At 43.4% G+C, this 12,259-nt stretch overlaps 1 protein-coding gene across 1 annotated transcript in view; it reads left to right on the top strand.

The window, feature by feature from the left end:
- Positions 1-12,259, top strand: part of TPCN2 (two pore segment channel 2) — a 49,648-nt gene that overhangs the window by 11,082 nt on the left and 26,307 nt on the right. The window contains exons 5-9 of the mRNA XM_065403883.1: positions 1,619-1,735; positions 6,395-6,501; positions 9,475-9,547; positions 11,609-11,708; positions 12,118-12,183. Coding sequence (XP_065259955.1) covers positions 1,619-1,735; positions 6,395-6,501; positions 9,475-9,547; positions 11,609-11,708; positions 12,118-12,183 — 463 coding nt within the window. The remainder of the gene's footprint in view (positions 1-1,618; positions 1,736-6,394; positions 6,502-9,474; positions 9,548-11,608; positions 11,709-12,117; positions 12,184-12,259) is intronic.

The following is a 12,259-nucleotide window of genomic DNA, read 5'->3' as shown; positions in this document are numbered from 1 at the left end:
TCGGGAGTGCAGTGCTTGTAATGCTAGGAGGTGATTGTGATTGGTGTAGATGATGCACTATAAAGGTGTAAGAAAATTGCCTGTTGCTTTGCAGGGCTCTGTTTGTTTTCAATTAATGGAATAAAGATTGCTTTCAAACCGAAACAATTATTTTATTAAAAAACAACCAGAGGAGAGAGGGAAACAAAAATACACATCAGCACTGAGAGGGATGGGGGAAGGGAGGGTCCCAGGAGTAGGTGGGGTCCCGGGACGGTTAAAGATTTGTGTATGTCCAGGTATCCTATCCAACCTTCTCCTTTGGATTACAGTGCAGCAGGTATTGTACTTCAGCAGGGCTAAACTGCAGAGGGACAGGTGTTGAGTGCAGTGGGTACTGGGAGTCCGCAGGGCTGGACTGTGACAGGGCAGGAGTGGAATGCAGCTGGTACAGAGTGGAGCCAGGAGGTTGATAAGAGTGTGTTGGCGGTGTCTGGGGGGCACATGGGAAAGAGTTTTGCGACAACGGCTGCAGGGGAGGGCGGGCGTGGAGCTGCTCGGTTTGCAGTGCTAGTAGCACCTGGAGCGTGTCTGCTTGGTGCTCCATAACGTTTAAGAGCCACTTCATGGCTTCGTTCTGGTGTGCCACGTTCTCCTTTTGGTTCCTCTTCTTGCTGTCCTGCCACTTCTTCAATTCTTGTTTTTCGGCTGCGGAGTGCATCATAACATCACGCAGCAAGTTCTCCTTCGTTCTTCATGGCGGCTTTCTAATTCTGCGCAGCCATTCAGCCGCTGATAACAAAGAGGGAGGTTGGGTTCCCAAGGTCATATCTGTGAAGCCAAAATGCAACATTTTACAGAAACAGTATTATTTGCAACACACAGACCGCTGATTTAAAACACAGCCACTGTTCACATACCTATCACTAACTGGCTGACCCCAGGCAAGCACATGAGCCACAAGACCCCCAAAATGGTAAGTAGCCTCAGGGGCAGGGGAAATCAGTGTTCCAGGACCATACTGTACACGGGGCACGGGGCTCTTGGGGAGAGCCAGCACTGTAGGGGCCTTATCATTATTGTCCCCACATTTTCCACAGGCTGTGTTCATTATTATCTTGCTGCTGTTAGTGAGAGCGAGCAGCATATTGGTCAACAGTGCGGGATCCATTCCTGCAGACTGAAGAGGTAGGGCGCGCAGTACACAAACTGTTGAAAGATGGCGCCAAATGCGGACGGAAGCACAGGAATTGCTGGGATGCGAAGCAATGCATCACGGGGCATTGGGACAGGACCCAGGATGCCCCACGACACCCTCCGCCTTCCCACAATTCTTAGTGGCAGAAGAAGAGATGCTCTGTGGGATAGCTGCCCAGAATGCACCACTCCCAATACTGCTGCAAGTGCCACAAGTGTGAACACGCTATTGCGCAGGCAGCTGACAGTGTGAACACACAATAGCAGTTTCCCTTCAGTGCTCTCTGAGCGGCGCTGTAACTGCCAGTGCTGTAACTCTGCCAGACATACCCTTAAAAATAACACATCTTTTACAGTGTATTTGGATCAGTTTCCTTTTCAGTTTAGTGCCCACTCAACTTGTTATGGTTTAACAGTTGTTTAAATTTTGTTTGCCTTCCAGAGTTATTTAATTGGTTGGGAAGAATTTCAGAAAACGAAATGGCTGCTGGCTTATATCCTGACACTGGTTGTTTCCCTTATCGACTGGACTGTGTCACTGAGCTTTTTTTGTACAGAGGTAAGAACTGTTATTCCCTCCATCCCTCCCCAAACTATCAGGAGGCTTGTGGCAGGGAGGGAATTACTGCAGAGAAGGCCTTTAGGAGGGCCTTTACTGTGTGGTGCCTAAAAATTACAGTGCTGGGTGGGGTGTCTTGCTTTTATTGTCTTGTGTTTGCTGCTAGAGTGAGCATAATGAGACATTAGGAAACACCTGCTGTAGCAAAGCTAGTCTTTTGCGACACTTAATTTGAGTTTCTCAATAAAGGATGTAATGGTCTCTGTAAAATTGAATACAGCTTTGCCAGTATAAGTAGTCTTTGTGATAATTTGAATGGAATAGAAAAGAATCTGGCCATTAGCAGAAATTTCATTGTGCAGGAGGAAGAGGACAGAATTTTCCATTGGATTTAACTTTGTAGGATTTACTGAAGGTAGCTGCCCATGGCCAACCCGCCCTCTCAAAATGTCAAGATAAATTAGGGTGTCCTGATTTTATAGGGACAGTCCCGATTTTTGGGTCTTTTTCTGATATAGGCTTCTATTATCCCCCACCCCTGTCCTGATTTTTCACACTTGCTGTGTGGTCACCCTAAGATAAATATAGTGCCAAATCTTGCTTTTTCAGAGGGAGTTGCAGTCATTTTAACCATGTGACTTTACAAGAGTAATATGATCAAAAATCTTGTGACATGCTTCTAAACACACATATCCTAATCATAGTAACCTAGCTTTTCTCTCCTCTTCCTCCACTGTGCAACAGCTCCCCTGGCTGTAAGTGACTCACACTGAATCATCATCATCATCATCAATCAGTGATTACAAAATATTCAAATGATCCAAATGTACAGGAAGAGAATGAGGCTGGAGTTTTGCATTTTGTGTTAATGCAGATTCCTGTGCCAAAGCCATTGTCAAACACCACTCACCCGCCCCCGACAAAGCATGTAAACCTTGCTTCAGATCATTTGCAGGAGTAGCCAGGGGTTTAACACAGTGCTGTTAGTGTTAAACTGTTAGACTCAAAATTTGTAATGCATATTTTAGTGACCAGGATACTAGTGCAGTGGCAAAGAAAGAATTGTTAATGTTGAATGGACATAACTGCTGAACTTGCATATGAAGCAGTAGTGTTCTGCTGTCGCAGCTAGCTTCTTTTTTATATTTTACCTGAGAGACAAGGTGGGTGAAGTAATATCTTTTATTGGACCAATTTCTCTTAGTTAAAGAGATACGCTTTTGAGCTACACAGAGCTCTTCTTCAGGTCTGGGAAAGGTACCGTATATACTCGTTCATAAGCTGAATTTTTTTAGTAAAAAAGGGAAGCACCAGAGATGGGGATTGGCTTATGAACGGGTATAGAGAGGGAGAGGTGGGATACTGCTCCCTCTGTTGCGGGGAGGGGCTAGGAGAGGCAGCACAGCCAGCAGAGACAGAAGGGAAGAGGCGGGGCAGTCTCTCCGCTTCTGGCCACGCTGCTCTCCCCCCAGCCTCCAAAGCAGCTGCAGCTCCGGGGCTGCAGCCCCGCCCCCCAGAGCAGGCTGTGGCCGCGCCGCCTGAGCGCCAGAACATGCTGCGGCCACGCCACCTGGCCCAGCCCGCTGGAACATGCTGCGGCCGCGCTGCCCTGTCTGGCCCGCTGGAGCAGGCTGCAGCCGCGCTGCCCAGCCTGCCGGAGCAGCTCCAGCCAGATCAGTGACATCCTCCCCTGGCCCTCCCTAGATAAGGTGGGATGGGATGGGGAGAATGTGGGGGTCCCAGGTTAGGGGTGGGGTCATGTGGGGGGTGGTCACAGGGGTTACTCCCCTGACTCTCAGCTTCTCCCCCCAAAAAAATTTCCCCACCAGTTGCTGTCCCGGCCCGTCAGGGTAAGCAGCTGGCATGCCAGGACACTTTGTTTACTTAGGTTTACCTCCGTGCCTGCGGACGCTAGAGGTAAACAAACCATCTCGGCCCACCAGCGGCTTATCCTGATAGCCTGGGAGCCAAAGTTTGCTGACCCCTGAATTATAGGGTTGGCTTATGAACGGGTTATAAAAATTTTCCATTTTTACTTATTCATCTTGGGCGGGGGGGGGTGTCGGCTTATAAACGAACCAGCTTATGATCGAGTATATACGGTAATCAGAATGTCACAGCTAAATACAAGGTGGAATAGATTGTTTAGCATAAATAGTTTACCCATATTGTAAGAGACCAAGGTGAAGTGCCAGTTAACCTCTCTGCAGTCACAGGACTAAAAAAGAGGGGATTAGTGGGTTACAGATTGGATTTATAGTTTACTGTAACAATGTCTTTATTAAGTTTGTGATTTCTAGTGTCTAGCAAAGTTATGAATGAAAGCTCTTCTTTTGAAGATGTTGTGCAAGTTTCCTTTGAGGATGAGGATTGAGAGGTCAGATACGGAGTAATCGTTTTGTGAAGAGTGTTCACCCATCGGTGATAGTGTTCTTTGTCCTTTATCATTTTTGTGTGGGAGTTCTATATCTGACTCATCAGACCTCATCTTCAAAGGAAACTTGCACAACACTTTCAAAAGACAAGTCTGGGAGCTTAAATTCATAACTTTGCTAGACACTAGAAATCATGGACTTAATAAAGACACTGGATTTATGGTTTATTACAACAATCTGTAACCCACTAACAGCCCCGTGCTCTCTCCAGTGACAGGAGTGGTTTTAACAGGCCATTTCACCTTGAATGGATGCTTGAAATATGTGTTAACTACTTATGCTAAGCAATCTGTTCCACCTTGTATTTAGCTGTGACATTCAGGCTTTCTATACACTGGCAAGTGAAAGACAAAACTTTTGTCATTCAGAGGTATTAAAAAAACACGCACCCCACCCCCGAAAGACAAAATTTTTGTCGATGACAAGCGCTGGGGTGAACAGCGCTTTGTCAGCAGGAGAGCGCTCTCCTACTGACAAACAGCGGCTACACTGTGCACCTTTTAGTGGGTGTGTGTTGCTAAAATCTGTGTAGTGTAGACATAGCCTTTCAGAGTATGTTTCCCAAACCTGAAGAAGAGCTCTGTGTAAGCTCGAAACCTTGTGTGTCTCCAGGGCCGGCGCTTCCATTTAGGCGACCTAGGCGGTTGCCTAGGGCACCAGGATTTGGGGGGGGCGGCAATTTGGCGGCGGGGGGTCCTTCCGCGCTCCGGGTCTTTGGCGGCAATTCTGCGGCGGGTCCTTTACTTGCTCCGGGACCCACTGCCGAAGAGCCCCGAAGACCAGGAGCGCGGAAGGACCCCCCCGCCGCCGACCGGGAGCGCAGAAGGACCCCCGCCTAGGGCGCCAAAAACCCTGGCGCCACTCCTGTGTGTCTCACCAACAGAAATTGGTCCAATAAAAGATATTACCTCACCCACCTTGTCTTGCTAATATCCTGGGACCAATGCTGCGTACTTTTGAGGAAGATTTATATACAATCATAATAACAACAACAAAAAGGGCATCAGACCAAAACCCTGGTTGAGGGAATGAGGTAAACGTCTTGTTTTGTTGCTGCATCAAGTTAAGTAGTCTCTATATTGGCTAGCAACTGCTTCTGTATCTAGACTGGTGTTAATATTTAGGCCTGGTCTGTACATAGTTTTTGTACATTTTTGCTATTTCAGATAGGGGTGTGATTTTTCTACTGAAAATTGTATTATAACCTATCGTATTATAACCTATTCTCCTTCTTTTATGGGAATGAGCTATACTGGGATACACTCCTTTATAGCAGTATAGCTGCATCCAAACTTGGGTGGTGGTGGTGGGCTTGTACTTCTTTCACTATACAGGTATAGTTAAAATGGTATAGTTTTGTGTATAGAAAAGCTTTTTGGGAAAACCCTATGCACCCTAATGTACAAACCCTGGACCCATCTGTCTATAAACTAAATAAAACCTTGTGTGTCTAAAATGCTAGATTTACCTCCGTCCCTCATCCTTGTAGTGATCCTGATAATTTTTCAGTGTCCTAAGGAGTCCTTCAGCAAAACCAGAGAAGTAAAGACTTAATATTTCTAATGTAAAAAAGGTCTGTAAGGGAGAGGGAAAGCAGAAGTAAAAGATAAATACAACATGAAAAGTTTTGGACTATGTTCAAATATAATAAAAAAAATCAAATGACAAAACTATTTTCCCCTTTGAAGATCACTTTTAAAAAAGTAAAGAATTTGTTTTTAAAAATATTTACATAAAGGCTGATATAAAAAAACCCCAAAACACTAGATTTTTATAGGTTCCTTTCCCCTGTGCGCAATACAGTTTACCTTTTGTTTGCAGAATAAAACTGTAAAATCATATAGTTGGCAAGGGATTGACAACTAATGGTTAGAACAAGGGGCTGAGTTAAGAATCCAGCGTTATGGCATGCTCAGCCACTGATTCACTCTGTGTCCTGGAGCAGGTTATGTATTAGGTGCTTTTGAAAATTCTACCCTTAACCATTGTGTGCCTCAGTTTACCTGGCTGTAAAATGAAACAAATGATGATTAGGTGCCTTGCAAGGTGATCGAAAACTAATTCACAATTGCATAATAAAAAATTCCTTTTATGAAGTGTCATTGTTTCTGGGAATCCATCATTTTCTTAATCTTTTCTAACAAAAATGCCAAAAAAATTAGTGGTGTCTGCTGTGTGAAACTTTGTAGGGCTCAATACTAAACCCACTATTTTATTTTCACAGACTGTGAGAATAAGACGAATTCTCCGGCCTTTCTTTCTCCTTCAGAACTCCTCTATGATGAAAAAGACATTAAAATGCATCAACAGCACTCTGCCAGAAATGGCAAGGTAGGTAACAGCACAGTAATTTCCCTCAGATCTGTTGCAGCCTGGTACCTGAACCTGCCTTTTAGGTAGTCTCATTATTCTGGGAGTGTGGAATCTGGACAGGTTCTATGTTGAGAGAGACCAGTTAGGTAAATGATTAGCGGATGAAAGAAAGTCCCTTACAGGAGCAGGCTATGGCCTACCTATAGCTGGGAAAATTATCTATGCAGTAACTTGAATGTTACCCCAGTGGTGAGGTGAGCTAATGCTGTTCTGTACAGTTTCTCATACTGCACTCATCCCCATAGTAGCTGAGTGCCTTTCAGTAGTGCATTAAGCTATGTGACTAAGGTTTGGTCTACACTACAGAGTTAGGTCGACCTAACTCTGTAAGTGTCTACACTACAATGTTGCTCCCGCTGATGTAAGTCACCCACTACACCGACCTAATAACTCTACCTCCGTGAGAGGTGTAATGCTTAGGTTGATGTAGTCAGGCTGATGCAGTGTCTGTGTAGACACTGTGTTACTTACGTTGCCTGTTGGCTGTCAGCTCCTCATGGGGCTCACAGCTGCCCCAGGGTCGACAGTCCCAGCTATCAGCCCTGCATGGGGCTCATAGTTGGAACCTTCTACCTCAGCGAGGATGTGTGTGCGCTCCAGCTTTCAGTGCCCCACACAGTTAAGTCGATGGAAGCGCTCCTGGTGAGGACATGCACCACCAACAGAGGGGGTGTAGTGTGGACATGAACCACCACAGTAATTACTGCGGTGGCTGTACATCAACCCATCTTAGGTCGACTTAATTTTGTAGTGTAGATAAGGCCTAAATCTGCACCTGTCATGTGTTGTTTGTTCTCTCATCCTCTTCCTCAGGGAGAGGTGTGTGCAGTGGAGTGTTTTGTTTTGGTAGGATTTTAGGGTTCTTTAGGTTGGTTGCTTGTTTTAAATATGCATGTTACTATGCTTCCCATCACAATGGCCTAAGGTTCTCAAAGTTTCACTTCCTTTCTGGGAGCTTGAGGCCTAGTGATTGTGTATCTTATCCTGAGAGTTGTGGGTATGATCACTCCTCAGTATGAGACCACTTGTCTATTTTAAGTCTTGCCAGAAAGCATGTGGTGCCTCTAAAATGAGTAGCAGTACTGATGATTTGTGCATGTGAACGTGTTTGTGTCTCACACTTGTATATAATACTTGGCACTCATAATTTTATATTGAAAGTACTATTGTGATCGGGGTCCTAGTGGGGAGCCAGCTATAGTCACTCTAATTGAGTAAACTGCAAAAAATGGGGCAGACAATCCCCATAAAGCTGGTGAATATTCCAATACATAGCATAAAACAGCTTCTTTATTACCTTACTGGTTACTCAGAAGTCCAAACAACACAGTTCCCTTAAAATGATCCAACCTCAGGCCTCCATCCAGGTACCCACATCAGATATGATGAAAATTTCTGTAAATCTTATTTCATCATATAAAAGAAAAGGTTCTGCCAATCCCAAAGGACCAGACACATTACCTCCCAGATTAATGAATGTTTCAGATCTTACCCAAATACACGCTACAGCCAATTCTTATGAACTAAACTAAAATTTATTAAAAAACAAAAGAGAGAGAGTATGGTTAAAAGATTAATCTACATCCAGACATGAGTTCAATTCATTGAGGTTCAGATTCACAGCAGAGATGGTGAGCTTTTTAGTTGCAAAGAGTTCCTTTAGAATTCAGTTCATAGGTCATAGTCCAATGTCCAAATCTCCTATTCAGGGCATACCAGCATAACTGGGACCTCAGTCTTGCAACTCAAACTTCCCCTGCAGAAGCTTAAGCAGATCTGAGATGACCGAATCAGACCCAAGGATCTTTTATACAATTTCATGTCCTGTTTGACAAGTTGGGAGTTTCTCGGGGAACAAAAGGTAATTAGGATGACTTTGAAGGAGATCCATCACCATACTTAGCTATACGAATTAACATAAGGCCATTTGCTTGTTCCTCCACCATTCACAGTACATTTCACAGAGAGATGAATACCGAGATATCCCGTGTTTACAATTCATTTAAATGATATCAGAGTACAGCATAGACAGGGACTGTTGATTACATTATCAACCATTCTCATACATATGTAAATACACAAACATTATCATTATCCCTACATGTCTTTTGAGGGTTATTTATTTTGCAGGATGTTTAACCCTTTCTAGCCATGCTTCATGACTATGTACATTAATCCTCATAACCCCCTTGCATGAGGGGAAACAGGCATCAACTGGTTAAATGATTTGTCCAGGACCTGTGAGAGAATCTGTTTCAGAGCTGTGAGTAGAACATAGGGAATTCTTGGCTCCCAGTTATGAACTCAAACCATTAGGCTACCTTCTCCCATGATGCATTTATTGCAGGGTGCTTTACTTCAGTATTTTCATTCTTGGGGGAGCGTTAGCAGTACAGATATTGCATTGTATTTTCTTATTAGAAGCCTTTAACTAGAAATCAAAGTAAGGAGTGCAATCACACAGCATGATGCTTTTTTAAAGAGACCTGTTCCTGCGCATGCATGTGTATGGTATATAGACTTTGCTATATCCCCTCACATCTCTTTGATTGACACAGGGTATATTAATCTTAGAATCAAAGATATATACAAACCCACTAAGACTATATATTTTTGCCAAAGAAGGTCATAAGGCCTAATGCTATAGAAACAATCCTTATAATTAAGTGACAGAAGACTATGACCCTGATTTAGATGCATTTAGATGCATGCTTAAGTCCCATTGACTTCAGTCCTGCAGTCAGTTTTGATTGAAGTCAATGACACATGCTTATAGGTCCTGAATTGGGATGCTTTTCCAAATGAGGCCTGTATGATTTGTTTGTTACTTTGCTCTAGCTTTTTTTAAAAACATTGATTTTGTTTAGGACTGTGTCCTCTTGTGTTTTAGCAAAAGAACTAATGTCGACATATATATTTTCTCTCTGATAGTGTTGTTCTGCTGCTAGCTGTTCACTTGTGTCTCTTTACCATGTTTGGCATGCTGCTGTTTGCTCGATCAAAGGTAACTAATAACTAACATTTATGCTGTGACAAATCCCAGTGTTGTTTTTTCTCGCCTGAGTGGCTTTTGCATATGTTGGTTGTCTGATTAAGCCAGAGAAACCCATTCCCCAAGAACAGATAGGTTCCCCAACCTTCTTTGTCAGAACTCTTGGGATGGATTTATAATCTCTTACAGGAGGGTTGTTTTTAGAAACTGAATTACAAAACATACACATTCTGATGTTTGCTGTACTATATATTTAAGAATGCATTGGAAGGTCACTTCCAAACCAGTTTTACGGTCTCTTCTTTCTCACTCTCAAAATGCTATATCTCCAAAACTGAACTTCGTCTTCATTTCTGAGCTGTGACTACACTAACTTCCCTACTGCATTTTTTTAATCCCTTTGCCTAGTTCTGTTCATAGCAATCCTGGCTGACATGGTGGTTAAAAATGCCAGCAGCCTTATCCATGGAGGAGCTTCCAGTGTTGTTACAGTTGCATTGGTATTAGCACAGGTGAGAATTTTAAAGTGGGAACAGAAAGGCTAGTGTAGTTAAGGCCCTAAAATTGCATTATGTAAACAGGGCCTTGTATGTTTGTGTGTGTGTGTGTGTGTGTGTATGTATATAAATATAAATATAAATATAAATAGAGAGAGAGAGAGAGAGAACGAGAACACCCACATGTCCTGGGTAAATTTGTTCTTGAGCTTACTTGCGTTCATTTAGAAATGAAGTACCCAGGTTCCAGGTAAGAGAGTGCAAGCAGGCCTATCTCTAGCAATGGGAGAAGCTATTTGGCAGAAGACCTGGGAGATGTCAGAGGGTCTCTGTGCAAGACGGTGGGGGTTTCCTCCCGTATGAAGACTGCGCAAGTGACAACTGTGTTTGAGAATAGTTCTCAGGCTGTGGTTTCAGGGCCTTTTTTAAACACAACTGTCACTAACATGGCTTGTTCTTCAGTGCGGTTAGGGCCCGAGGACCTGTGCATGCTGAAAAACTGAGTGTCGGCTGTCCGAAACTAATAAGACCTGTTTCTGCGTTGTATTATAGATATGATCTGTTTTAATTGTATCCACAAATTGTTCTACAGCTTTGCCTATAGAGTGCTAAGTTACTTGTTAATCATTTTACCACACCTTGACAGAGGAACCTTAGAATAAGAGTTTGGAAAAGCTATTGTAATTTAGTTTGGAATCATGATTGGTTTCCCATCTGCACTGTAAGATAGAACTGTGTTTGGCCTTGTCTACACTGCCACTTTACAGTGCTGTAACTTTCTCTCTTAGGGGTGTGAAAAAACAGCCCCCTGAGTGCTGCAAGTTTCAGTGCTGTAAAGTGGCAGTGTAGACAGTGCACCAGCGCTGGGAGCTACGCCTCTCGTGGGGGTGGTTTTTTTTACAGTGCTGGGAGAGCTCTCTTCCAGTGCTGGTGCCGCGACTACACAGCCACGCTAAAGCGCTGCTGTGGCAGCGTTTTAACATTGGTAGTGAAGCCATACCCTTAGTGTCTGCAGACTGTACAGCTTCCCATACAGGCTTGACTTTTGCAGTGTGCATAGGGGCCTAAGACGCTACTGTCTGCATTAAAGTTTCTTATGTTGGTGATTTTATCATACTCAGAAGCCCATTCTCTCCGATGCACCGAGCTGCCCTCTCTGCTTGGAGGGGATGCTCTTTTCATCTTTGTGCCATTATCAGAATTGCTACACTCCCTCTTTCTGGCATTATCTTCCCTCCCATGTCCATAGACTTTAGGCAGACCTAAATCCTGTATTAACACTTCTACATCTTGCCGTTTTTAACTATGTTCTTTCTTACGTTTTAATGATGTCTGCCTGAAGGTGCTACAGCAGCATAACTGATTGATTGTATCAGAACCTTGCATGTAAGTTGCCTACATCTTCTACACTACTTTCACAGCTCTCTTCCACCTTGCTTGGTAGACTTGGCTGTCTGTATTGTATCAAGCAGTGAAAAGGGTTCTTGGGTGATTCTTAACTGATTTTCCCTGGCAAGACACAGGCTTGTTGACACCTCAGTGTTGCTTTGGTAATAATATGGGTCTCTGTGTCTAGGATAAGCAGCAAGACAAGGAATGGGTGGGATATTTTCACAATTTGCCAGATTCACTGACTTCACTGCTGGTGCTGCTGACTACTGCAAATAACCCTGATGGTGAGCAATCCAAAGTCATTCTCATATCCTCTCTCCTATTAACAATATAAAATAGTTGATGGAATGAATTCCATTGCTCCCCTTAATTTACAGTCTGACCACTATCAAATGATCCTAAATATTCTTACTATTCTTCCATATAATGGTTCCTTCTGCAATTAGTGAGAAAACTGCAAGGACTACTCCAAATTTGTGTCCTTTTTAACTCTTTAAAGCCTTTAAAGATTTCTCCAACTTCTGCCCCCATTGAAACAATTTAAACTGTCGTAGTTTCATTGACTTAAGCTATTACAATTACCCCAGCTAATTTGCCCCATGGTCTCCACCTATACCAGATCAGGATTTTAAGTGTTTGTTTCTTTCAGGCACAACATTCCTAACTCCCATTTGTTTTAAAACTTTTATACAGTGATGATTCCTGCATATTCTAAGAATCGAGCCTATTCTATCTTCTTCATACTCTTCACTGTGTTGGGTAAGTCACCTGTTCTCTTCAGTAACTTCGGGTTTGTACACACTACCACTTATGTCAGCATAACTTATGTTGCTCA

Source organism: Emys orbicularis, chromosome 4, assembly GCF_028017835.1.
Source record: "Emys orbicularis isolate rEmyOrb1 chromosome 4, rEmyOrb1.hap1, whole genome shotgun sequence".
Classification (NCBI taxonomy): Eukaryota; Metazoa; Chordata; order Testudines; family Emydidae; genus Emys; species Emys orbicularis.
This window is presented reverse-complemented; position numbering and strand designations above follow the sequence as displayed.